This window comes from Caloenas nicobarica, chromosome 28, assembly GCF_036013445.1.
Source record: "Caloenas nicobarica isolate bCalNic1 chromosome 28, bCalNic1.hap1, whole genome shotgun sequence".
Lineage (NCBI taxonomy): Eukaryota > Metazoa > Chordata > Aves > Columbiformes > Columbidae > Caloenas > Caloenas nicobarica.
The window spans coordinates 5,196,604-5,223,085 of record NC_088272.1 but is presented as its reverse complement, the minus strand read 5'-3'; the positions used below and the strand labels follow the sequence as shown (position 1 = coordinate 5,223,085).

General features: G+C 53.1%; 1 protein-coding gene across 1 annotated transcript; it reads right to left on the bottom strand.

Annotated features, from left to right (window-relative positions):
- Positions 1 to 1,915: 1,915 nt before the first annotated feature.
- On the bottom strand, positions 1,916 to 15,617 carry LOC135999423 (olfactory receptor 14J1-like). Its single transcript, XM_065652979.1, has 2 exons — positions 14,727 to 15,617; positions 1,916 to 1,936 (listed from the first exon to the last, which is right to left on the bottom strand). Exons 1-2 carry the CDS (start codon positions 15,615 to 15,617, stop codon positions 1,916 to 1,918), a joined length of 912 nt encoding a protein of 303 aa, XP_065509051.1.
- Positions 15,618 to 26,482: the final 10,865 nt, after the last annotated feature.

Below are 26,482 nucleotides of genomic sequence, written 5' to 3'. Positions count from 1 at the left end.
TGATTCAGATTTCCCGCACGCCACACATGCCTTGGTGTTGAGCGCTCCAAACTTGAGTTGAGGGCTCTGTCTCTGGGATCTCAAAGTGCAAAAATGGGTGTTGTTCTCATGTTGATGAGAATTGTCCACTAGGGAGAGTGAAGGGGCAATCCTGTGTGTTTGCGTAACTAAGTTGAGCCTGCCCGTAGCAGATTTTTGTCCCCTCCAACCACTCGGGAAAGAGAAGGGTGACACAGCAGTTGCTGTGCTTTTGTATAACTAAGTTGTGCCTTCCCAACGTGGGTTTGGCCCCTTCATAAAAAGAATGACTGAAAAGGCTGATAATCAAGATTTTTGGTTAGGGAAAGATCGAGACTCGTTCTACACACTTTTAGCAAAGTGATGAGGAATACCCACACGTGAGACCCTTAGTGAAAACAGAATATTTTCATGCAAATGAAGAGGATACTGACCCTCACATTACAACTAAGCAAACACCTTACACTGCCACCAAGCTGGCCAAGCTAAAGAGAGAGTATGGGCGCCTCCCTAAAGAATCTGAAACGGAGCACGTGTGGCACGTATCCCTAACTGGGGGAGACCAAATTCAGTTAAGTGAACAGGAAGCTAATGGTTAGTAGGGGCATGGAGTGTTCTTAACAACTGGTGACAGACGTGCCCCATGGTCCCTAACCCAGCGAGCTGCTTATTGGGCTGGAGGGCTAAACCCTTTAGATAGAGGAGAGCCCCTGGCAATCACTGGCACACCTGATCAATTGCTAGAAAGTGCACACAAAGCAGCCTGCTTGCAAATGATACATGAAAGAAAATTGATTCCCGAATGTGAATCCTCAATGATGCTGCCCATGAGTCCTGACATGATGACTCCCTTGATAAGGGGACTTCAGGAATCACTTAAACCTTCAAAGGACAATCGCATTGATGAGCCCAGTAGGTTGGAAGGTTTGATGAGAAGCCAGGGTACCAGAAGTGGGAGCCAGAGAGGTGGACCTGACACTACCATTGATTCACTCTTTACCCCTGCCCCGACTTCCCCCAACCAACCAAATACTAAAAAGGTGTGGAGGTGGGGGGAAGTAGCACAAGAATTGATACATTATATAATAGGAAATATGGCCCTGTAAAAATCCTAGATGAAAGGTCAAGAGCAATCCATCATATTGAAGGAAAGAATCTGCCCCTTTCTACTGGTACTGCTGCTGCTACCAGTGCTGCGAGAAAGCAGCATCCGCATATTAAAAGAGGAAAGGGAGAAAAACCTAAGATCTGACAACAATGGTGGTTTTTAGGAATTAAAAAGGGAGTTCCCAGAGATATAATAAAGGGCTTACCCCTTGATAAACTGAGTAAACTGGTATCAAGGTGGCGTAATCCAAAAGAACATTCACAGAGCATGAAAGAAGTCCTACCCGTTACACCTTCAGCTCCCTCCTCCACCGAGCATGAAAGTCTCTCCCAGAAACAGGAAAACTAGAACCTCCATTCCCTCCATTCCGCACTCATACCTGAGGGCAGGACGTGACAGGCTGTGGATATTACAACATAGTCCAGGAGCTTCTCAGCTTCTCTGGGCACCTCCTTTGCTGAGGACCCTGTCAACTGACTGAGGGTCCGACCCCTCCTGCCCCCCAGCTGGTGTAGGTGAAGTCACCCTGCCCGGGGCAGGGGAGGATGTGACTGTCAGCACCTTGGTACCACCCTGGTGTGTACGTGGGGACAGGCACAGTGGGGCACAAAATGTGCGAAGGAGCCATCGACTGCCCCATTGAATGCTCTGGATCTCAGGGGGATGTGCAACTGCCACAGTGGGGCATTGTGATGTCACTAGTGATGTCACAAAGGGCCCTGCCCAGGCACCCTTTAAAAGCGGGACAGGGGGTGCAGAGCTGCATCCTCTGGCAGGACAGAGAGGTGGCTACTCCACCGTGACCTCGTCCTGGTGAAAGAAAAGATGTGGCCGCAGCCGGACATGCTGCCGTAGCTGGCGCCGCTACCAGAGCCGCTCTCGCTGCCGCTATGTCCCATCCCTGAAACTGTGAGGCCAATAAGAGCCAAAATCTCCCATCCCTGCACACCTTGGGCCACTCAGGGTAAAATTTCCTGTCCCTGGACCCATTAGGTCACCAAGACCTAAAATGTCACATCCCTGGACTGCTTGGGCCACCGAGAGCCAGAATGTCCCATGCCAGACACCGGATATCCCATCCATGGAGACTCTGGGACCAAGACCTAAAATGTCCCATCCCTGGTTCCAAGATGTCCCGTCTCTAGACACTTTAGGCCACCCAGGCCCAGATATCCCATCTCTGGACCCCATGAAGCCACCAAGACCCAGGATGACCCATCCTTGGAAACTCTGGGGACACCAAGTCCTAAGACGTCCCATCTCCAGCCACCTTGGGCCACCAAGATCAATATGTCCCATTCCTGGACACTTTGGGCCACCAAGACCTAAAATATCGCATCCCTGGATCAAAGATGTCTCATGCCTGGAGACTTTGGGCCACCAAGATGCAGGATGTCCCATCCTGGGACCCAAGATGTCCCATCTTCAGCCCCCTTGGGCTACCCAGGCCAAGATGTCCCATCCCTGGAAACTTTGGGCCACCAAGACCCAAGATGTCCCATCTTTGGATCCCTTAGGCCACGAAGAACTAAAATGTCCCATCCCTGGACACTTTGGGCCACCAAGATGAAGATGTCGCATCACTGGACCCCTTGGGCCACCGAGACCAAGATGTCCCATCTCTGGACCCAAGATGTCCCATCCCTGGACACTTTGGGCCAACCAGACCCCTGATGTCGAATCCCTGGACCCCTTAGGCCAACAAGATGTCCCATGCCTGGACTCTGTGAGGCCATCAGGTGCCAAAATGCCCCATCCTTGGATCCTTTAGGTGACCAAGACTAAGTTGTCTCATCCCTGAAAACTATGAGGTCACCAAGACAGAGGATGCCCCATGCCTGGACACATTTGGTGACCAAGACCTAAAATATCCTATGCTTGGGCCCCTAGGGCTACCAAGACCTAAAATGTCTCATCCCTGGACACTTTGGGCCACCAAGACCCAGGATATCTCATCCCTGGACTAAAAATGTCCCATTTGCAGCCATCTTGGGCCACCAAGACCTAAAATGTCCCAACCCTTGCACCCCTTGGACCACTCAGGCCAAGATGTCACATCCCTGGACACTGTGAGGCCACGAAGACCCGGGATGTCCCATCCCTGCACCCTTTGGGGACACCAAGTCCTAAGATGTCCCATCTCCAGCCCCCTTGAGCCAGCCAGGCCAAGATGTCCCAACTTTGGACCCCTTAGGCCACCAAAAGACCTAAAATGTTCCTTTCCTGGACCCACTGAGCCACCAAAACCCAAGATGTCCCATCCCAGACTACAGATGTCACATCCCTGGACACTTTGGGCCAATCAGACCCAAAATGTCCCATCCCTGGAACACCCAGGCCAAGATGTCCCATCCCTGAACACCTTGGGCCACCAAGACCTAAAATGTCCCATATCTGGACTCTTTGGAACACCCAGGCCAAGATGTCCCATCCCTGGACAGTTTGGGGCCACCAAGACCCAGGTTGTCCCATCTCAGGACCCAAGATGTCTCATCCGCAGCCATCTTGGGCCACCAAGACCTTAAATGTCCCATATCTGGACCCCTTGGAGCACCCAGGCCAAGGTGTCCCATCCCTGGACACTGTGAGGACACCAAGACCCTGGATGTCTCATCCCTAGACCCTTTGGGGACACCAAGTCCTAAGATGTCCCATGTCCAGCCATCTTGGGCAACCAAGACCAAGATGTCCCATCTTTGGACTCCTTGGGCCACTGTGAATCAAAATGACCCATCTCGGAGCTCCGATGCCCCATCTCTGGAAACTTTGGGCCACTGAGACCAAGATGTCCCATCCCTAGATCCAAGACGTCCCATCTCTGGACCCAAAATGTTCCATCCCTGGACACTTCGGGCCACCAAGACCCAGGATGTCCCATCTCTGGAACTTTTAAGCCACCAAGACCCAAAATGTCCCATCTCCAGGCATCTTGGGCCACCAAGACCTACAGTGTCCCAACCCTTGGGACCATTGGACCACCCAGGCCAAGATGTCCCATTCCTGAACACAAGAAGTCCCATCCCTGCACACTTTGGGCCACCAAGACGAGGATGTACCACCTCCAGTCATCTTGGTCCACCAAGACCAAGATATCGCATCACTGGACCCCTTGGGTCACCGAGACCAACATGTCCCTTTCCTGGAGTGAAGATGTCCCATCTCTGGACCCCAAATGTCCCATCCCTGGACTCTTGGGGCCACCAAGACCCAGGATGTCCCAACCCTTGGACCCCTGGAGCTCCCGGGCCAAGATGTCCAAATCTTGCACCGAAGATTTCCCATCGCTGGACACTTTGGGCCACCAAGATGCAGAATGTCCAATCTCCAGCCCCCTTGCTCCACCAAGACCAAGGTTGTGCCATCTCTGGACCCAAAATGTCCCATCTCCAGCGCCCTTGGGCCGTCAAGAGCCAAAATTTCCCATCCCTGGATATCTTGGGCAACTCAGCGCAAGATGTGCCATCCCTGGAACCCTTAGGCCACCAGGACATAAAATGTCCCATATCTGGACACTTTGGTCCACCAATACAGAAAATGTTCTATCCTGGGACCCCTTAGACCACCAAGACCCAAGATGTCCCATCCTTGGACACTTTGGGGACAATAAGACCAAGGACATCCCTTCTCTGGACTCAAGATGTCCCATTTGCAGCCATCTTGAGCCATCAAGATGTTAAATGCCCCAACCCATGGACCACCCAGGCCAGGATGTCCCATCCCTGGACACTTTGGGACACCCAGGCCTAGATGTCCCATCCCTGGACACTGTGAGGACACCAAGACCCAGGATATCCGGTCTCTGGACCCTTTCGGCTACCGAGATCAGGATGTCCCATGTCCAACCATCTTGGGACACCAAGACCAAGATGTCCCACCCTGGACCACCTGGGCCACCCAGACCCAGGATATCTCATCCCTGGACTCAAATTGTCCCATCTCCAGCCCCCTTGGGCCATCAAGAGCCAAAATTTCCCATCCCTGTATCCTCTGGGCTACGCAGAGCAGGATGTCCCATCCCTGGACCCCTTAGGCCAACAAGACCTAGAATGTCCCATCCTCAGACACTTCGGGCCACCCAGGCCAAGATGTCACATCCCTGGACCCTGTGAAGCCATCAAGACTCAGGATGTCCTATTCGTGGACACTTTGGGGACACCAAGTCTTATGATGTCCCATCTCCAGCTCCATTGTGCCACCCAGGCCCCGATGTCCCATGTCTGGACCCCTTGGGCCAACCAGAACCTCAACATCTCCCCTAACTTCATCCCACCTTACGTGGAGAGTATTGAACTCCAAGACCTCAAAACTTCTCCCCAAACTTACCCCCTCCTCACCTGGGGATGTTCAACCCCAACCATCTCCCTAACTTCACCGCACCTCATCTAGAGGATGTTGGAACCCAAGACCAAACATCTCCCCCAACTTCACCCCACCTCACATGGAGGAGGTTGAACTCCAGCTGAGACCAAACATCTCCTCCAATGTTGTCCCATCTGGGGAATAGTGAACCCAAGACCCCAAACACCTCTCCAACTTTGTCCTACCTCATCTAGCCGGTGGAGAATCCCAAGACCCCAACCATCTCCCCAAATTCACCCCACCTCATATGGAGGATGTTGAACCCCAACCAAGACCCCAAACATCTCTCCAACATTGTCCCACCTCATCTAGAGGGTGGAGAACCCCAAGACACCAAACGTCTCCCGCGGTGTTGTCCCACGTCATCCAGAGGATGTTGAACCCCAGCATCTCACTCAATTTTGTCCCACCTGGAGGATATTGAACCCCAAGACCCCAAACACCTCCCCAACTTCATGCCTTCTTCACCTGGAGGATGTTGAACCCCAACCAAGACTCCAAACATCTTTGCCAACTTTGTCCTACCTCATCTGGAATGTGGAGAACCCAGGACTCCAAAACATCTCCCGCAGTGTTGTCCCACCTGGGGGATGGAGTACCCAAGACCCAACCATCTCCCCCAACTTCATCTCTCCTCATCTAGCCGGTGGAGATCTCCAAGACCCCCAACATCTCCCCCAGTGTTGTCCCACCCAGAGGATGTTGAACCCCAACCAAGACCCGCAAACATCTCCCCAAATTCATCCCTCTTCCCCTAGAAGGATGGAGAACCCAAGACATGAACCATCTCCCTCAATGTTGTCCCACCTCACGCTGACAACATTGAACTCCAAGACTCCAAGATCTCCCCAACTTTGTCCCACCTGGAGGATGTTGAACCCCAACTGAGACCCCCAAACATCTTCCCAACTTCATTCAACCTCATCTGGAGGATGGAAAACACAAGACCCTAAAATCTCCCGCGAACTCCTCCTGATTGGTGAGTGGAGGGGGTGGGGCCTGTTGGTGGGGTCTGTGGGTGGGGCCTGCCAGGGGCAGTGGCCACTGCTGCTCTCCCAGGGAAGTTCATCTGGATCCATTTTGGGGCCACCAGGAAGTTGGTGTCACCCAACAAGACGTGTGAGTGAGCGGAGGGCCCAGCAGGGGGCATCTAGTTGTCCGGAGTCTACTTGTCCATCATCCATCTGTCCATCCGTCCGTCCCTCCACATGGACATCCCTCCATCTCCTCATCCCACCACCCACCTGACCCTCATTCTCCATCTCCTGGTGTCTCCACCCTCATCTGTCCATCTGTCCATCCCCATCTTCTCACCCACCTCCTGATCCCTCCATCTCCATCTCCTGGTGTCTCCATCACCTCGTGTCTCTGTCCATCTGTCCATCCCGAGCTCTCCACACACCACCCACCCGACCATCCCTCTCTTGGTGTGTCTATTTCCTAATCCATCCATCTCCTCACATCTCCCTCTCCTGGCCCCTCCATCTCACAGAATCACAGAAATCAGGGATTGGAAGGTATAAGAGTCGGTCCGAAGAACAGTAATTGCCTGAACATCGCCATCAGGAACTTGGAGAACAGATGCCCTGATAGAAAGAATTGGACAATGACTTGGAGAGAGGCCTGACGAAAAAAATTGTCTTGTACAGGTCTCTCCAACCTGGGGGCTACAGGTAACAATGGCTGCTGTACGGATTCCACCTGCTGCCGCAGCCAGACTTGCCCCCACCTCCTAAAAGGAATTGTGTTCTACAGGTCTCTCCCACCTGGGGACTACAGCTGCTGTGCAGAAGATGGATTTTCACCTGCTGCCTCAGCCAAACTTGCCCCCACCTCCTCCCTGCTACTAAGGCCAACAAAGAAGAGCATGGGCAGAGGCTTGACAAAGGTCTTGAGGTCACCCAGCGGACCAGTAAGAGACCCCTGAACCGAGGCGATGCAGGCACAGGCGGGTTCTGGCAAGCGAAGCGGGGACTCTTCAGGCCTGCGCAGTTCAGCCTGGATTGCGAAACAAAGGCAGAGATTGGCCTCAATCCATGGGAGCGAAGCGGGGTGAAGAAGCATGAAAGACGATTCCCGACGGGACATCGCTGAGCTCTCCCCACCAAAGGATCACGGATCACAACGGAGAACCGGCAGGACTCTTCTCACGACACCCGAGACCATAGGGACGCCTTTGCATCTCGTAGTGGTAGCCAACCCTTTTTTTTCCCCCTTTCTTTCCTTTCCTTTTTCTCCACTCTCTCTATCGTGTGCCGCTTTACAATCAAAATAATAAAGTAACACTGTTTGATTGAATTATAACCGCTTGGCATTTTGGTTGCCTTAATTTTGCGCTTCGAGATCAGGGTAAATGAACCATCACGAGCATATCACCGGATGGACTGTGACAGATGGGACCTTGAAAGTTCATCCAGTCCAATCCTCCCGCCAGAGCAGGAGCACCCAGATGAGGTTACACAGGAAAGTGTCCAGGTGGGTTGGAATGTCTGCAGAGAAGGAGACTCCACAACCTCCCTGGGCGGCCTGGTCCAGGCTCTGTTACCATCACTGAGAAGAAGTTTCTTCTCATATTTAAGTGGAACCTCCTGTGTTCCAGTTTGCACCCATTGCCCCTTGTCCTATCACTGGTTGTCACCCAGAAGAGCCTGGCTCCATCTTCATGACACTCACCCTTCACATATTGATCCCCATGAATGAGGTCACCCCTCAGTCTCCTCTTCTCCAAGCTCAAGAGCCCCAGCTCCCTCAGCCTTTCCTCACACAGGAACTGCTGTCCCTGAGGCTTTTTCAAGGTGAGGGGTGGGAGTGTGATCGCCATCACTGTGGTAACGCCCACGCCACGTCCGCCACTCTCGCAAGGGCTCCCAGGGGCTTCCAGGTGGCGAAATCAAAACCCAAAAAGGTCCTTCAGCAGAGGGAATCTCACAGTTAGGGTTCCAGTTAGGTGCCTTCCGCTGCCCTGTCAGAGACACTGGAAGTTGTGAGCTTAAAAGCACACATCCCAGAAACAAGTCATGAGCTGAACTATCAGCTATTAATATTCCAGAAAGGATCATAGAATCATAGAATCATTTCCGGTGGAAGAGTCCATTGAGATCATCGAGTCCAACCATAACCCAACTCTTGCACTAAACCCTAAGAACCGCATCTATACATCTTTTAGACACCTCCAGCAATGGTGACTCAACCAGTTCCCCGGACAGCCTGTTCCACTGCTTCACAACCTTTTCCATGAAGAAATGTTTCCCAATATCAATTCTGAACCTTCTCTGGCACAAGCTGAGGCCATTTCCTCTCATCCTATCACTTGCTACTCAGGAGAAGACCAACACCCTCCATGCTGCAACCTCCTTTCAGGTAGTTGCAGAGAGCAAAAAGGTCTCCCTTCAGTCTCCTTTTCTCCAGGCTAAACACCCCCGGGTCCCTCAGCTACTCCTCAGAAGACTTGTGCTCCAGACCCTCAACAGCCTTGTCCCCTCCTCTGCACTCACTCCAGCACCTCAAGGTCTTTCCTACAGTGAGGAACCCAAAACCGAACTGAGGATTCGAGTTGTGTCCTCACCAGCACCAAGTACAAGGGGATGATCGCTGCCCCGGTTCTGCCCACTACACTATTCTTGATGCACACCAGGAGGCCATTGGCCTTTTGGCCACCTGGGCACACGCTGGCTCATGTTCAGCACCTGCCAATCAACACCTCCAGGTCTTTTTCTGCCAGGCAGCTTTCCAGCCACTCTTCCCCAAGCCTGTATTGTTGCAGGGGATTGTTATGACCCAAGTGCAGGACCCGGCGCTTGGCCTTGTTGAACCTCATACAATTGACCTCAGTCAGGCAAGATCCCTCTGTGTGGCCTTCCCACCCTGCAGCAGATCAACACTCCCACCCAATTTCGTGTCATCTGCAAACTTACTGAGGGTGCACTCGATCCCCTCATCCAGATCATTGACAAAGAGATTAAACAGAACTGGCCCCAATACTGAGCCCTGGGGACACCACTAGTGACCGGCCACCAACTGGGTTTGGCTCCGTTCACCACAACTCTTTGGGCCCCGCCCTCCAGCCAGTTCTTTATCCATCGCAGATACACCATCCAGGCCATGAGCTGCAGCTGCTCCAGGAGATGCTGTGGGATACGGTGTCAAAGGCTTTACTGAAGTCTAAGTGCACAACATCCACAGCCTGTGTGGCGGATTCACTCCCCCACGACAGACTTTCCCTCATCTGCTAAGCCGGTCACCTTGTCACAGGAGGAGATCAGGTTGGTCAGGCAGGACCTGCCTTTCATAAAGCCATGCTGATTGGGCCCGATTGCTCGTCTCATATGTGAGACCTCCCAGTCCCTTTCCCAGCCCTGTTCCTGCTGTTGGCCTGTCCCCTGCAGGGGCACAAGTGACTCACAGTCCCCTCCACAGCCATTGGCTTCCTACTGGATTAGGAGTTCCTGAGACACAGCTGAGCACATGGCATCGTACCCAGCCATCGCCCTCCTTGCGCTCCAGTGTGTGAGCAGGTAAAACTAAGCTGGTTTCATCAAATGTATCTAATAGATTTCCTATCAAGGGTTTGAGTGGAGAAACGTTCCTCAGAGGAGCTGCTGTATTTACACTGGGGCATTTTATGTCTCTGCTTCTGTCTCTTTTTTTTCTTCTTCCTCTGTCTATTCTGTCTTGAAAGAGATCTCCAAGGAAAAGATTCATGGAATCCTAGAATAACGCAGGTTGGAAGAGACCCCTGAACACCATCTCTCTCCCACTGACCTTTATGGATCCCTAATGAATATCTGAAAGCATTTGCGCTCCCTTGGGTTCATCTCACCACATGCACACAGTGGACATGCACATGATGTGTATGTTTGCAACTCATCTGTACAATGAAAACATGGGCTTCTGACCTAGTATTCCATAGAATGATAGAATGTCCTGAGTTGGAAGGACCCACAAGGATCATTGAGTCCAACTGCTGTCCTTCCACAGGACACCCCACAGTCCACACCATGTGTCTGAGGACGTTGGCCAGTCTCTTCTTGATCACTGTCAGGTTGGGTCCGTGACACCTCCCTGGGGAGCCTGTTCCAGTGTCCAGCACCTCTGGGTGAAGAACCTTTTCCTCATGTCCAATTCAGCCTCCCCCGGCACATCTTCCTGCCATTCCCTTGGGTTCTGTCACTGGTCACCAGAGAGAAGAGCTCAGTACCTACCCCTCCTTCTCCCCTTGTGAGGAAGCTGTAGCCACCATGAGGTCTCCTTTTAGTGTTTTCCTCAGCTCTGATGCTGAGAAACCCCTTGGTTTGCTTTCTGAAGCAGAAAGGAGAAGCCATGACCTCCAGGCAATGGGAAGGGGGATCCTGTCCCTCACACACGGCTCAGGGCTCTACCTGGGACCGTGGGATGTGGGTGTGCAAGGCCGAGGGAAGGACAACACTGGTACAACAACTTCCAGCTTCCCCGTGGGGCTGCAAGGAGGCAACGAGGCCCCAGTGCCGTGAGGACAACATGTCTTCTCCTGGGCCTCTGTGGTAGAGACAACTGCCATGGCCAAGGGGACAGAGACCTGGGTTCTGTTGGTCCCTTCCAGCCTCACCAGTGCCCTTTGCCATCTCCATCACAGGCTGTTCTGCACGGTCCTACACCTGCCCCTCTTTCCCTGCAGGCTGCACACACCCATCTGCTTCCCCACCTGCTCTCACCCCAGCATTTCTGTCCCTTCACTGATGTGTCTGCACCCTCACTGCCTGTTCTTTGGAACACAAACCATGGGCTGATCCAGCTCCCTCTGGGTGACCTCTTGCACCACAGCACTGCCCTTCCAGTGACATTTCTTCCTCCTGGTATCCTGTCCTCACCTTTCAAGTTGCATTTTATGATTATTTTTTTCTCTCTCCTGCTTTTTTGCTCTATCAAGGAAAGCTTGACCATCTCAGAAACTGCTCTTCATGCAGGGAACCCAACCCATTAGGCTTCTTGTGGTCTTTTACTTGGCCAGAGAGAAGTCACCTCACCATGATCCTCTAAATCCCATGAGTGCTGCTGACCTTTCAGCCTCTCTGATAGACACGACCATGTTCCTGCTGCTGACCCGTCATGTTCTCAGGCAGAATGGACATGACAACATGTCTCCAAGGCCTCTTCCTGGGTAGGGCCTGTGGGTACGTAGGCAGAGATACCTTCCCAGCTCTGTTCCTACTACTGGGCTGTCACCTCCAGAGACAGAACTGACCTCACTCTCCCCTTCACAGCCAAAGTCTCTGAACTCAGTTATGAGTTTCCTAGACACAAGTGATCTCATAATCCCATACCCATCCATCACCCTCCTTATGGGCCACAACCTGACTAGATAAAAGTATGCTTGTGTTATCAAATTGATCAAATCTATTTCCTACTAAAGATCTGAGTGGAGAAGCATTCTTTACAGGACTGTGAAATGTTGACACCTTTTCTATGTCCTTTCCTGCCTCTTCTATTTTTTTTTTCCTTCTTCCTGGTTGCTAATTGCGAATTTGCTACCCAAAGTGCAAAGCCAATCCCACACCCAGAGATGAGATATTGTTTATTACAGAGTTGTGCAAGTCTGGATGCTGGAATGAAACCAGCACATCGGACAGAGATGGAATAGCCATTACATACAAAATCTTATCCCTACATTCAGACCCTCATGCAGTCCTAAAGAGCCAAGGGATTACACAATGGCATATTGGTTACAGAGTCGTTTTACCACTACGCAGACTTATTGAGGAAGGGACCCGGGCTGAGCCTGGGTCTCCCATCCTAGCGATGTGTATTTTACTATTATAATGAGTGTATAACAAGAAAAGTTCAGCTAAAGGACACTTTATGTAACAGTCTTGTGATAGATGTTAAAACAAGACTCAACTAATAGTGCGGGGTCCAGAGTGTCTGCACTGCAAGGACAGTGTTCTTTGCAGGTTCTGATTAGGTGTTTTAAAAGTCACTTTTACCTTTGTTAGAGGAGCAGACTGACCAAAACTGAGAGGATTTAGATAGTTTAGGTTAGCAATTGCAGGCAGGATTCATTCTTTTAACTGGTAAGGACTACTTATTCTGTCTTCAAACACCTCTCCAATGTAAAGGTTCGTTGAATCATAGAATAACTCAGGTTTGAAGAGAGCCCTGAACATCATCTTGTCTGACTCTCCTGCTCAAGGCAGGGTCAACCAGGTGAGGTTGTTCTAGGCCCAGCTTTGCATCATCCACAAAGGAGCTGAAAATGTGCTCCGTGACATGATGCACGGGGAGAATAAAGACATTCAACAGAGTTGGCCCAAGTACTCATCACTGAGGGATGCCGCTAGAAACTGGCTAAATACAGGACTTTGTACCACTGATGATATTTGGGTTTTGTCATCCAGCCACCTTCCCACCCATCATAACATCCACATCTTCATCCCAGATCTCACCAATCTTCTCTAAGGCCACCACAGGAGACCATGTCTGGAGCCTTGCAAAGCTCCATGTACACAACAGGCCTTTCTTTCCCCTGCCACTTTGGGTTCAGCAATCCCTTCCTTGTCCTACAACTGATGGTGCAGGAGAATGTGACCCGTCCTCCTCCCAGGGACAGACGTAGGCTGAGCAGCCTGTAATTCTCCCAGTTCTCCTTCCTGCCATTCTTGAAGATGGGTTTGACGTCTGCCTTTCTGAGGGACCTCTGAACCTCTCTGGTTACTCTGTCACTTTTGAGACCACAATCCAGAAGTTCCCACAGGGAAAGAGGGGCAGGTGTAGGACTGTGTAGAACAGCATGTGATGGAGATGGCAAAGGTGATGTAGCAAATAGGGACACTTGAGATGAGCCTGTCCAAGGGAGCTGAGATGAATCTCACCAGGCCACTGGGGTTTGTCCCTGGAGTCACACACAGAAATGTCAGGTTCTGTCAGGTGTCCACATCTGAGCTGGCCTCGTGGACTCATAAAACACATTTTGATATTCAGGGTTGGACACTTTTCCTTTTACACGCAGAAGCAGGAGTCACAGTGTCTCTCTGTGCTCCTGTTCCTGATCCCAAAGGATGGGAGGCACCTCAGCCCCATGGTGTGTCTCCATGTTCTGCGTTCATCTTTGATGTCCCTCATCATTAGGAACGGACATTGGTACAAGGAAGCACATCACAGTGCTGCATTCTGGTGCTTTCCTATGGGATATTAGTCCCAACATGATGTGACCTCAATAAACTGTCTGTCTCACAGGCCTTCATGGAACCCCAAGGAATAGCTGATGGTGTTTGTGCTGACTCGGGTTCATGTCACCTCTCGTACATGATGTGCATGCTCACATCTCATCTGAACAATGCAAACATGAACAGCTGAAATACTCATTCAGTGTAATTCCATGGAGGGACAAAGAACTCTGAGCTGTGGTGAGAGGCTGGAAAAGGTGGTTGTGAGGGGCCAGTCCATGACGATGCCCTGGGGCAGCTTCCGCGGGGTGTCCAGTGCACAGGGGCACAGCCCAGCCCCTGCTCTGCTGGTCCTGCAGGTCTCTGGCAGGAGGCCTGGCTGTGAGAGGACACTGCTGTGTGCCCAGCCCTGCACAAACACACTGTGCAGCTGGACACTGGTGTTTCATCTGTGGCCATTTTTTTGGGCATGTTTTTGAGAGAAGGTTTGGAAGAAGAGCTAAATCTTCAGGCCCTACCCATAGGAGATCGCCTTTATTTCTGGAAAGGCTGTTGTGAGGCCAGCTCTGTCACAGCAGTGCCCATGGCCTGTCCCTGCCTGCGCTCACAGGACTGACACACAGCAGGACGGTGACCAGGCTGCCAGAGCACTCAGGCCTTGCACCAACACAAGAGATGAGAAGGAGAGTGTGGGAGTGGAACGAGAACAGCTCTGGAAGGCCAAGCGCTGGTGCTCCCTGGCAGGGCTGCCAAGCGAGAGCTCTTTCCCCTTCCACCCATGCACACAGGAACTGTCCCTGCAGCTTGAAAAAGGTCTTGGAGTTCGGATGTCAGCAGAAAACATTTTGCCGGAGAGCCCTTTATTTTGCTTAAACACAGGGAGCATGATTCCTCATGGACACAGACACTCAGTGAGAAAAGAAAAGCAGGCAGTGAACTAAAAATGGAATTACAGTATTATCATAAGAGAAAAACACAACTAGAGACAAAAAATACTGCACACAGGATGAACCTGCAATGAGTTAGACTATAACTCGTATGTAGAAGAAGACAGAGACAGTTTATAGCTTCAGAAGAAATCCAGTCATCAGTTTCCACAGGGCAGCCTTGAGCTCCTGGTTCCTCATGCTGTAGATGAGGGGGTTCACTGCTGGAGGCACCAATGCGTAAAGAACAGACACCACCAGGTCCAGGGATGGAGAGGAGATGGAGGGGGGTTTCAGATAGGCAAACACGGCAGTGATGACAAACAGGGAGACCACGGTCAGGTGAGGGAGGCACGTGGCAAAGGCTTTGTGCCGTCCCTGCTCAGAGGGGATCCTCAGAACAGCCCTCAAGATCTGCACGTAGGACACCACGATGAACACAAAACACCCAAATCCTAAACAGGCACTAACCACAAGAAGCCCAGCTTCCCTAAAGTAGGACTGTGAGCAGGAGAGCTTGAGGATCTGGGGGATTTCACAGAAGAACTGGTCCAGGGCATTGCCCTTGCACAGTGGCAGTGAAAATGTATTGGCCGTGTGCAGCAGAGCATTGAGAAACCCAGTGGCCCAGGCAGCTGCTGCCATGTGGACACAAGCTCTGCTGCCCAGGAGGGTCCCGTAGTGCAGGGGTTTGCAGATGGCAACGTAGCGGTCGTAGGACATGACAGTGAGAAGAAAATACTCTGCACCAAACAAGAAACATACACAGAAGACCTGGGCAGCACATCCAGCAAAGGAAATGACCCTGGTGTCCCAGAGGGAATTGGATATGGATTTGGGGACAGTGATGGAGATGGAGCCCAGGTCGAGGAGGGAGAGGTTGAGCAGGAAGAAGTACATGGGGGTGTGGAGGTGCTGGTCACAGGCTATGGTGGTGATGATGAGGCCGTTGCCCAGGAGGGCAGCCAGGTAGATGCCCAGGAAGAGCCAGAAGTGCAAGAGCTGCAGCTCCCGTGTGTCTGTGAACGCCAGGAGGAGGAACTGGGTGATGGAGCTGCTGTTGGACATTCGATGCCTGTGGGCATGAGGACCTGCGCAAGGAGGAAAAGACAGTGACAGTTTAGATGAGACTCCTCTGAGCAAAACCAAAGCCATTTCCCACAGACCCTCCCACAAAAAGACCCTTTTCTTTTTCCAGGAGAACGTCCTGGCTGGAGCCCTCGTCGGTGCTTGATGAGTGTGCAATGAAGAGCAGGGTCTCTGCCCAGGGGCTCTTGAGGAGTCAGCCTGAGCCTGTGTGATGGGGTGGGGCAGGGGCCAGTCCTGGGGTTCAGCTTTGTCAGATGGAACCACTGCTGCTGCAGAAGGGACTGTCAGCATCTGTACCCGCAGGGCTGAGAAACTGACTTTGAGAGCTTTCGTGTTTCTACAGCTCCTTCTCCCCTCCCACCCTGGGGAGTGTTGTTGGGTGTCAGAAACCCTCAGCATTTCTGCTGCACTCAGGGAGAACAGAGCGAGTCCAGCGAGACCAGAGGATGCCTGTGGGTCAGTGCAGAGTGAGGGCAGCTGCTCTGTCCCTCTGTCTTGCTCCAGCTGCCCTGGGCTGGCACCTTTCTGAGATGGAGGCTGATCACACTGCCATGTTACCCTGAAAAGCCACCAGGCACTGCTGAGAGCAGAGGGACCCACCTCAGACCTCGACATGTCTCACCCTTTCCTAAGGTCTCAGCACCCCACTTCTATCCAGGACACACACGGCTCATTTCACAAACCGAACTGCATTTCCTCCATCATAGCATCTCTGCACTTCTCCGTGGGGAATTCAGATAATGCTGAAGTGCTATAGGACAGGTTTGCATCCTGGAGGGAAGCTCACAGCTTGGAAGAAAAACTCAAGGAGACAGCCAAGGGTCCTAATGATGGCATTTGATTCAGGGAGACTCAGCTCATTCCCCAGCCCCACACACTGCATTGCCCACAGCCCCACAGCTCAGAGCAAAGCTGGGACACGTGTTCCCATGGACACAGCTGCAGGAAAGGACCCACAAGATCAGGCTGTGACTCTGCAGCTGAAACTCCCATCCCCAGAGAGTCTGACAGCAAGAACCAGATCACACCAACAGTGACCCAGAGCAGTGGAGCAAGAAGGAAACTGCGGTGAGGGTGGGTGTGAGAGAGGCCAGGGCAGAGGCAGCCGGGCACTCAGACAGCGTCACCCTTCCCCAGCTGTGCAGCCACCTCCCACACACCAGCATTGCCGGGCAGCTGCTCTCAGCCCCTGTGCTCTGCAGAGGGAACTGCAGCTCTGGCTGCACAGGAGCTGCTTCATGCCTTGGAGCCCCTGGCCCTGAGGGCAGAGGCTTTGCTGGGTGGGAGAGGAGGGGAGGGGGCTGCTCACAGGAGGGATCTGCACTGCGGGGATCATATGGAGTTTTCTCTGTTCTCCCTCCCATAACAATTACAGGTTTAGTTTCCTCTCATTTCTGATCATTTCCCTATTGCCTGGAGATTCTGCCCCTGGGAACTGTTTCCCTGTCCATGTCTCTTCCCTGTCAGCACTCACAGACCATCCCACCCTCTGTGCCCTCACCCTGACCCTACAGATCCTGCCTGTTCACAGGGCACTGCCTGGGGGCATCTTCCTGTTTGCAGGTTGGAAAACAGGACAGGTCAGACTAAGGCTGACGGGTTCAGCAGATGTGATGCTGGCGCTGTGCACAGGCAGAGCAGCAGCTGAAGGGATGGTATGAGGCTTCTGGCAGACGTACTGATCGCTCAGAGTTGCAGTTCAGGAGTCTCAGTGACTTGTTTAAGCATGAGAGCTCATCTTCATTTTATACTTTCCTGCACCCCCCACCCCTTGGAATAAGCAACTGAAAAGACAGGCTCAGGAAAGCTCTTTATCTGTCTGCTAATCCTTATATTGGTCTTCTCCTTGAGGCATCAACTTGCAAAAAATCCTGGGGGTGATCTGGAGCTGTGAGCAGCCCTGACCCACGCAGCACATCCTCAAGAGCAGAAGCACCTTTCCTGCCCTGATAAGGGTCGCTCCTTCCCCCCCGAGCTTCCCCCCACAGCACCGTGGGGATCTCCCCGGGCAGGCTGAGCGCTGACCCTGGCAGGCGGCAGAGTCCCTGCCCCGGCACAGCCCTGGGGTGCAGGGACCCTGCTCTGCAGGACAGCCCTGGGCACCCCTGGCTGCTCACCCAGCTACACAGCTGTTCAACATTGCCTGACAAGTGCCCCCTCCTTACAGATCCCTCAAGCTGTGCCTGTGCTAACTTGAGGAGATGCCTCCAAGAGCTACAGCTGCATTGCACTGCACCCAGAGACTTACCATGGCAAGGGCTGCAAAGATTTCTCCTCCAGTGCTCTCTCAGCCGTCTCACTACCCCAGACTGTGTTTCCCCTCTCTGTGCCTGTCTCCTCTCCCCTCGGTGCTGCAGGCAGAGCCCTCAGCCCTGCTGCACTTTGCAGAGGAGCTGCTCCTGGGCAGAGCTGTCTCTCTGCAGCGCTGCCGCTTGCCATGAGCTCCCTCTGTCCCAGGAGCCCAGCCCAGCTCAGCAGCACAGGAGCAGCCCAAGGCGCTTTAATGACCCCTCTGGTGGGTTTGCTGCTGAGTCCATGAACCTCAGTCTCTGAGACGCAGTTGAAGAAACCCCTCAAGAAGTCAAAAGTCAGATTCAAACTCCAAAGATTCTTGTAATGTTAATGGGTCGCACTGAGGAACACTACTGATGAACTGACCCCAGGGTCTGGTTAGAGAAGAAAACTGGAGACAGTGATGACAGGTCAGGACAAGCAAGGTGAAGGTCTCTCTGATGCTGAGTAAACCTGGATGTGTTTCATTAACCAAAGGGCCAAGCCCTGACCCCCAGCCCTGGGAAGGCAGATCCTGTCCCTCCCACGTTGCCCAGGGCCCTTCCTGGGACAGTGTGATGTGGGGCTGTGCAAGGCCAAGGGCAGGACTACGGTCCCACACCTCCCAGGTTCCTGGCTGGGGACAAGGAGGCCATGAGGCCCCTGTGCTGTAAGGACAAGGTGTCTCCTCACAGGCGTCAGAGCTGGAGACAATAGCCACAGCCAAGGGGAGAAGGAGCTCATGTCTGTTGGGGGCTTTCAGCCTCTTTACATCCCTTGATCATCTCCATGACAGCCTGTCCTATGCTGTGGCATCCCCTGCACCTCTTTCCCTGCAGGCTGGAGACATCCCTCCTGCTGCCCCACCTTGCTCTTGTCTGAGCATCTTCCTTCCTTTGCTGATCTCTCTCCATCCTCCCCAGCTGTTCCTTGAAGCACAAAGCCTTGGGCTGATGCAGACTCCCTCTGGGTGACCTGCTCCACCACAGCACTGCCCTTCCACTCACATTCCTTGCTGCTCATGTCCAGCCTGGACCTCCCCAGCTGCATTTTGTGCCATTATTTCTTTCTCATGCTCTTTCCCACTATGAAGAAAACCTCCACCATCTCTGAAACCACCCTTCCAGCACTCTCAGGCTCCTCCTACACTGCTGCAGCCTCCCCAGCGCTGCTGGGCCAGAGCAGCCCAGGTCCCTCAGCATCCCACACCATGTGCACAAGGTCCTGACCCCTGCCTTGGCACAGCCCTGCACTCTCCAGTTCCTCCCTGCTTCTCCAAACTGGGAGCCGCACACTGGCACACACCCGTGTGTGTGGGGTCTCACCAGTGCTGAACCGAATGGGATGAGAACTCCAGGTGTCTGGGTGCCCACGCTCCTCCTCATGCAGCCCCGTGTGCAGCTGCCTTGTTCATGGTGAGCATGCAGCACGGGCTTGTGTGGCGGCCCTTGTAGTGCCCAGGCCCTTCTCCTCAGGGTCCCTGCTCAGCGTGTCAGGTCCTGCTCTGTCCTGGTGGATGGGGTTATTCTCCTGCCCCGATACAGGACTGGCCGCTTTTCCTTTTAAAATTTCGGAGATTCCTGATGGTGGAACCTCAAAGTTTCTCAAGGTCTGGACTCTCCCTGGACTGCTGCAGCCGCAGTCCCTCCAATTCCAGCCAGGGCAGGGACCGCTCGCCCGGGGAGCCCCCGGTGCCCCCTAAAGAAAAGGGGCCTCAACCTCCAGGACTCTCCTGAGCCCAGAAAGTGGCCACTAAAATGGCAGCAGTAGCAGGGTTCCATCCAGAGTTTATTCAAGAAAAAGGAAATAATTTCCAATTTCCCTAGCACAGTCTTTCAGTGCTACTTTCTCCTCCTTATGCTGGTGCCTCTCCCTGACTGCTGTGCCCCACTTTCGGTGGCACCAGATTGTTGGGGGGCATGGCCATGTGCCCCCACAGCCCCATGGCTTTGTCATTGGTGCCCTCACTCACAAGGGAAAACCCATCTGGTCACTCCCCACATAAAGGAGCTCCATACATCCAAGCAACTTCTTCACTCTGAGGGAATCCCACTGCTGACCCTTCCAGCCCGTCTCTCCTGAAAAGCCCGTACCCAGCCATTGCAGCACCCCAAGCTGTGTGACTTGTCCCACCACGCCTGGCGGTGACTCCATGGGTGTCAAACAGCACAGGCTGCAGCTTGTCCTGGCTGTGCCCTTGGCTCAGGGCATCAGTGCACAGTTGGGCTGTGGCACCTCAGCTGTAGCACCCGGCCAAGCTCTGAGAGGCTTAGGGAAATCTGGTTGGTCTCAAGAATCCAGGTCCCCATGTGTGCAAAGGTTTGACTTCAGAGCAGAGCAATGTCACAGTGCTTGGCAGATGGAAAGTTAGGGCTGAAATTGGGCAACAGGAGAGTGAGCAAGCCCTGCTGTCCCCAAGGCCAGAGAGAAACAGGGCTGGCAATGACAGACCTGGAAGGAAACGTGTGTTTTGTCAGTGGCATCTCTGCTGCCCCTGAGGTACTTGGGCAGACGTGTCACTGATCTCTAGGAATGACAAGGTGCTGCCGACAGGCCCAATGTGACAATGGTGTGTCTGTCCCTTGATTATGTTCTCAAGGAGTTGAGAAGAGGGTGGTGAAAAGAAAAAAAGGAGATTTGGAAGTGTACGCATGGATACCGCGGTGTGAAGCGCTTCCTATTCATGGGCTGCCCTACATCTACTGGATAGAGAAGGGACAGATCTTGCGATGCTTCAGAGGTGGGAATGAGTTTCTTGCACAAAGGCACCGAATCTGTCTGCAATGCTGTCTGGGGTGTCTGTCCCACACTCACTGTGGATGGGGATGGCTGCCCTGGACAGGACCATCGCTGTCCCTGCCCAATGCATGTAGGGGTGTGTGAGAGCCTTGGCACCTCACGTAACACTGCAGGTGTGTAACTGGCACTAAAAGGAATAACTGCCCTGAATTTGATTTGTCAATAGAATTATAGAAAAATTTCAGCTGGAAGAGACCCTCAGGATCATTGAGTCCAACCATATCCCAACTCTGGCACTAAACCCATGTCCCAATTAAATGTCTTCTAAACACCTCCAGGAATGGTGACTCCACCACTTCCCTGGGCAGCCTGTTCCACTGCTTTTCCATGAAGAAATGTCTCCTAATATCCAATCTGAACTTTCCCTGGCACAACGTGAGAACCTTTCCTCTCGTCCTATCACTTGCTACTTGGGAGAAGAGACCAACACCCACCACGCTACAATCTCCTGTCAGGTAGTTGTAGAGACCAATAAGGTCTCCCCTCAGTCTCTTTTTTTCCAAGCTAAACAGCCTCAGGTCCCTCAGCTGCTCCTCATAAGACTTGTGATCCAGGCCTGTCATGGTCCATTCGGTGATGGACTCGTGATGCTTCATTTACCTTGATCTTGAAGCGCAAATGTAAGGCAATCAAAAAGCCAAGAGGTTGTAATTCAATCATCAATATTTCTTTATTTATTTTGCCCGTAAAGTGGCACGTGATAGAGAGAGTGGAGAAAAAGGAAAGAAAAGAAAGGGCGAAAAAAAAGGGTTGGCTACCACTACGAGATCCAAAGGCATCCCTATGGTCTCGGGTGCCGTGAGAAGAGTCCTGCTGGTTCTCCGTTGTGATCCGTGATCCTTTGGTGGGGAGAGCTCAACGATGTCCCGTCAGGAATCAACTTCCATGCTTCTTCACCCCGCTTTGCTCCCATGGATTGAGGCCAATCTCTGCCTTTGTTTCGCAATCCAGGCTGAACTGCGCAGGCCTGAAGAGTCCCCGCTTCGCTTGCCAGAACCCGTCTGTGCCTGCATCGCCTCGGTTCAGGGGTCTCTTACTGGTCCATTGGGTGACCTCAAGACCTTTGTCAAGCCTCTGCGCATGCACTTCTTCACTGGCCTTAGTAGCAGGGAGGAGGTGGGGGCAAGTTTGGCTGAGGCAGCAGGTGAAATCCATCTTCTGCACAGCAGCTATAGTCCCCAGGTGGGAGAGACCTGTAGAACACAATTCCTTTTAGGAGGTGGGGGCAAGTCTGGCTGCGGCAGCAGGTGGAATCCGTACAGCAGCCATTGTTACCTGTAGCCCCCGGGTTGGAGAGACCTGTACAACACAATTCTTTTCCTCAGGCCTCTCTCCAAGTCATTGTCCAATTCTTTCTATCAGGGCATCTGTTCTCCAAGTCCCTGATGGCGATGTTCAGGCAAATACTGTTCTTCGGACTGACTCTTACACCTTCCAATCCCTGATTTCTGTGATTCTGTGAGATGGAGGGGCCAGGAGAGGGAGATGTGAGGAGATGGATGGATGAGGAGATAGACACACCAAGAGAGGGAGAGTCGCGTGGGTGGTGGGTGAGGAGCTCGGGATGGACAGATGGACAGAGACACGAGGAGATGGAGACACCAGGAGATGGAGATGGAGGGACCAGGAGGTGGGTGAGAAGATGGGGATGGACAGATGGACAGAGGGTGGAGACACCAGGAGATGGAGAATGAGGGTCAGGTGGGTGGTGGGATGAGGAGATGGAGGGATGGCCATGTGGAGGGACGGACGGATGGACAGATGGATGATGGACAAGTAGACACTGGCCAAATAGATGCACCCTGATGGGCCCTCCACCCACTCACATGTCTTGCTGGGCAACACCAACTTCCTGGTGGCCCCAAAATGGATCCAGATGAACTTCCCTGGGAGAGCAGCAGTGGCCACTGCCCCTGGCAGGCCCCACCCCCAGACCCCGCCCACAGGCCCCACCCCTCCACTCACCAATCAGGAGGAGTTGACGGGAGATGTTAGGGTCTTGGGTTTTCCATCCTCCAGATGAGGTTGGATGAAGTTTGGGATATGTTTGAGGGTCTCAGTTGGGATTCAACACCCTCCAGGTGGGACAAAGTTGGGGAGATCTTGGAGTCTTGGGGTTCAACGTCGCCAGCGTGAGGTGGGACAACACTGGGGGAGATGGTTCAGGTCTTGGGTTCTCCATACTCCCAGGTGAAGAGGGATGAAGTTGGGGAGATGTTTGCGGATCTTGGTTGGGGTTCAACAACCTGCAGGTAGGACAACACTGGGGAAGATGTTGGGGGTCTTGGGGTTCTCCACCCTCTAGATGAGGTGGGACAAAGTTGGACAGATGTTTGGGGTCTTGGTTGGGGTTCAACATCCTCCATATGATGTGGGGTGAAGTTGGGGAGATAGTTGGGGTCTTGGGGTTCTCCACCCTCCACATGAGGTGGGACAAAGCTGGAGAGGTGTTTGGGGTCTTGGGTTCTCTGTTCCCCAGGTGGGACAACACTGGGGGGAGATGGTGGGTCTCAGCTGGAGTTCAACCTCCTCCGGGTGAGGTGGGGTGAAATCGGGGGAGATGTTTGGTCTTGGGTCCAACATCCTCTAGATGATGTGCGGTGAAGTTAGGGAGACGGTTGGGGTTGAACATCCCCAGGTGAGGAGGGGGTAAGTTTGGGGAGAATTTTTGAGGTCTTGGAGTTCAACACTCTCCACATAAGGTGGGATGATGTTGGGGGAGATGTTGAAGTCTTGGTTCTGGTTGGCCCAAGGGGTCCAGGCATGGGACATCTGGGCCTGGGTGGCCCAGTGGAGCTGGAGATGGGACATCGTAGGACTTGGTGTCCCCAAAGTGTCCAGGGATGGGATATCCTGAGTCTTGGTGGCCTCACCATGTCCAGGGATGGGACATCTAGGCCTGGGTGTCCCAAAGTGTCCAGGGATGGGACGGTTTAGGTCTTGGTGGCCCAAAGTGTCCAGGGATGGGACATCCTGGCCTGGGTGGTCCATGGGTTGGGGCATTTAAGGTCTTGGTGGCTCAAGGGAGCTGAAGATGGGACATCTTGAGTCCAGAGAAGGGACGTCTTAGGTCTTGGTGTCCCCAAAGTGTCCAGAGATGGGACATCTTGGGTCTTGGTGGTCTAAGGGGTCCCAGGATAGTACATTTTCTGTATTGGCGGCCCAAAGTGTCCAGAGATGGGACATTTTATGTCCCGATGACCTAAGGGTTTCAGGGATGGGACATCTTGCACTGAGTGGCCCAAGGTATCCAGGGATGGAAAATTTTGGCTCTTGATGGCCTAAGGGTGCTGGAGATGGGACATTTTGAGTCCAGAGATGGCACATCCTTGGTCTTGGTGGACCAAGGGGGCTGGAGATTGGGCATTCTGCATCTTGGTGGCCCAAAGTGTCCGGCAATGGGAAATCTTCGGTGCAAGGATAGGACATCTTGGCCTGGGAGCTCTGGGGCTCCAAGGGTTTGGACATCCTGGGTCTTGGTGGCCCAGAGAGTCCAGGGATGGGACATTTTGGGTCCAGAGATGGGACATCTTCACTCCAGGAATGGGACATCTTGGTCTCGGTGGCCCAAAGTGTCCAGGGATGGGACATCCTGGGTCTTAGTGGCCCAAGGGGTCCAGTGATGGGACATCTTGGTCTTGGTGGACCAAGACGACTGGAGATGGTACATGCGGGTCTTGGTGGCCCAAAGTGTCCAGGGATGGGACTTCTTGTGTTCAGGAATGGGACATCTTGGCCTGGGTAGTCCAAGGGGTCCAAGGGTTGGGACATTTAACATCTTGGTGGCCCAGGATGGCTGGGAATGGGACATCTTGGGTCCAGAGGTGGGACATTCTGGGTCTTGGTGTCCCCAAAGTGTCCAGGGATGGGACATTCTAGGTCTTGGTGGCCGAAGGGGTCCAGGGATGGACATCCTGCTCTGAGTAGCCCAGGGGATACAGGGATGGGAAATTTTGGCTCTTGATGGCCCATGGGGGCTGGAGATGGGACAATTTGGGTCCAGGGATGAGATATCCTGGGTCTGGGTGGCCCAAGTGGTCCAGGGATGGCACATCCTGATCTTGGTGACCTCATAGTTTTCAGGGATGGGACATCTTGGTCTTGGTCACCTAAGGGATCCAGGGATGGGAAATTTTGCCTCCTAATGGCCTCGCAGAGTCCAGGGATGGGACATCTTGTTGGCCTAAGGGTTCCAGGGATGGGACATCAGGGGTCTGGTTGGCCCAAGGTGGCTGGAGATCTTGGGTCCAGAGATAAGACACCTTGGTCTCGGTGGCCCAAAGTGTCCAGGGATGGGACATTTTAGGTCTTCGTGACCTAAGGATCCAGAGATAGGACATCCTTTGTCTTGGTGGCCCAAAGTTTCCAGGGATGGGACATCTTGGCCTGGGTAGCCCAAGGGGGCTGGAGATGGGACATCTTGGGTCCCGGGATGGGACATCCTGCATCTTGGTGGCCCAAAGTCTCCAGGCATGAGACATCTTGGATCCAGGGATGGGACATTTTAGGTCTTGGTGGCCCAAAGTGTCCAGGGATGGGACATCTTGATCTTAGTGGCCCAAGGTTGCTGGAGATGGGACATCTTAGGACTTGGTGTCCCCAAAGTTTCCAAAGATGGGTCATCCTGGGTCTTGATGGTTTCATGGGGTCCAGAGGTGGGATATCTGTGCCTGGGTGGCCTAAAGTGTCTAGAGATGGGACATCTTGGATCCAGGGATGGGACATTTTAGGTCTTGGTCTCAAAGTCTCCAGGGATGGGATATCCAGGTTCTGGCATGGGATGTTCTGGCTCTCAGTGGCTCAAGGGGTCCAAGGATATGACATTTTAGATCTTGGTGCCCTAATGGGTCCAGGGACAGGAAATTTTATCCTGTGTGGCCCAAGGTATCCAGAGATGGGAAATTTTGGCTCTTAGGGGCCTCACAGTTTCAGGGATGGGACATAGCGGCAGCGAGAGCGGTTCCGGTAGCAGTGCCGGCTACGGCAGCATGTCCGGCTGCGGCCACATCTTTTCTTTCACCAGGACCAGGTCACGGTGGAGTGGCCACCTCCCTGTCCTGCCAGAGGATGCAGCTCTGCACCCCCGGCCCCGCTTTTAAAGGGGTGCCTGGGTGGGGCCCTTTGTGACATCACCAGTGACATCACAATGCCCCACTGTGGCAGTTGCACATCCCCCTGAGATCCAGAGCCTTCAATGGGGCAGTCGATGGCTCCTTAGCACCTTTTGTGCCCCGCTGTGCCTGTCCCCACGTACACACCAGGGTGGTACCAAGGTGCTGACAGTCACATCCTCCCCTGCCCCGGGCAGGGTGACTTCACCTGCACCAGCTGGGGGGCAGGAGGGGTGGGACCCTCAGTCAATTGACAGGGTCCTCAACAAAGGAGGTGCCCAGAGAGACCGAGAAGCTTCTGGACTATGTTGTAATATCCACAGCCTGTCACGTCCCACCCTCAGGTATGAGTGCGGAATGGAGGGAATGGAGATTCTCGTTTTCCTGTTTCTGGGAGAGTTTCATCCTCGGTGGAGAAGGGAGCTGAAGGTATAATGGGTAGGACTTCTTTCATGCTCTGTGAATGTTCTTTTGCATTATGCCACCTTGATATGAGTTTACTCAGTTTATCAAGGGGTAAGTAAGCCCTCCATTATATCTCCGGGAACTCCCTTTTTAATTCCCAAAACCCACCATTGTTGTCGGATCTTAGGTTGTTCCCCCTTTCCTCTTCTAATACGTGGATGCTTCTTTCTTGCAGCACTGGTAGCAGCAGCAGTACCG

Bases quoted from the DNA above. Each gene is read 5' to 3' on its own strand.
- LOC135999423 (XM_065652979.1), bottom strand. From the start codon at position 15,617: ATGTCCAACAGCAGCTCCATCACCCAGTTCCTCCTCCTGGCGTTCACA. The intron at 1,937-14,726 runs GCCCTGTGGAAA...TTCTTTCACCAG, and splicing joins GGAACCAGGAGCTCAAGGCT to GACGAGGTCACGGTGGAGTA.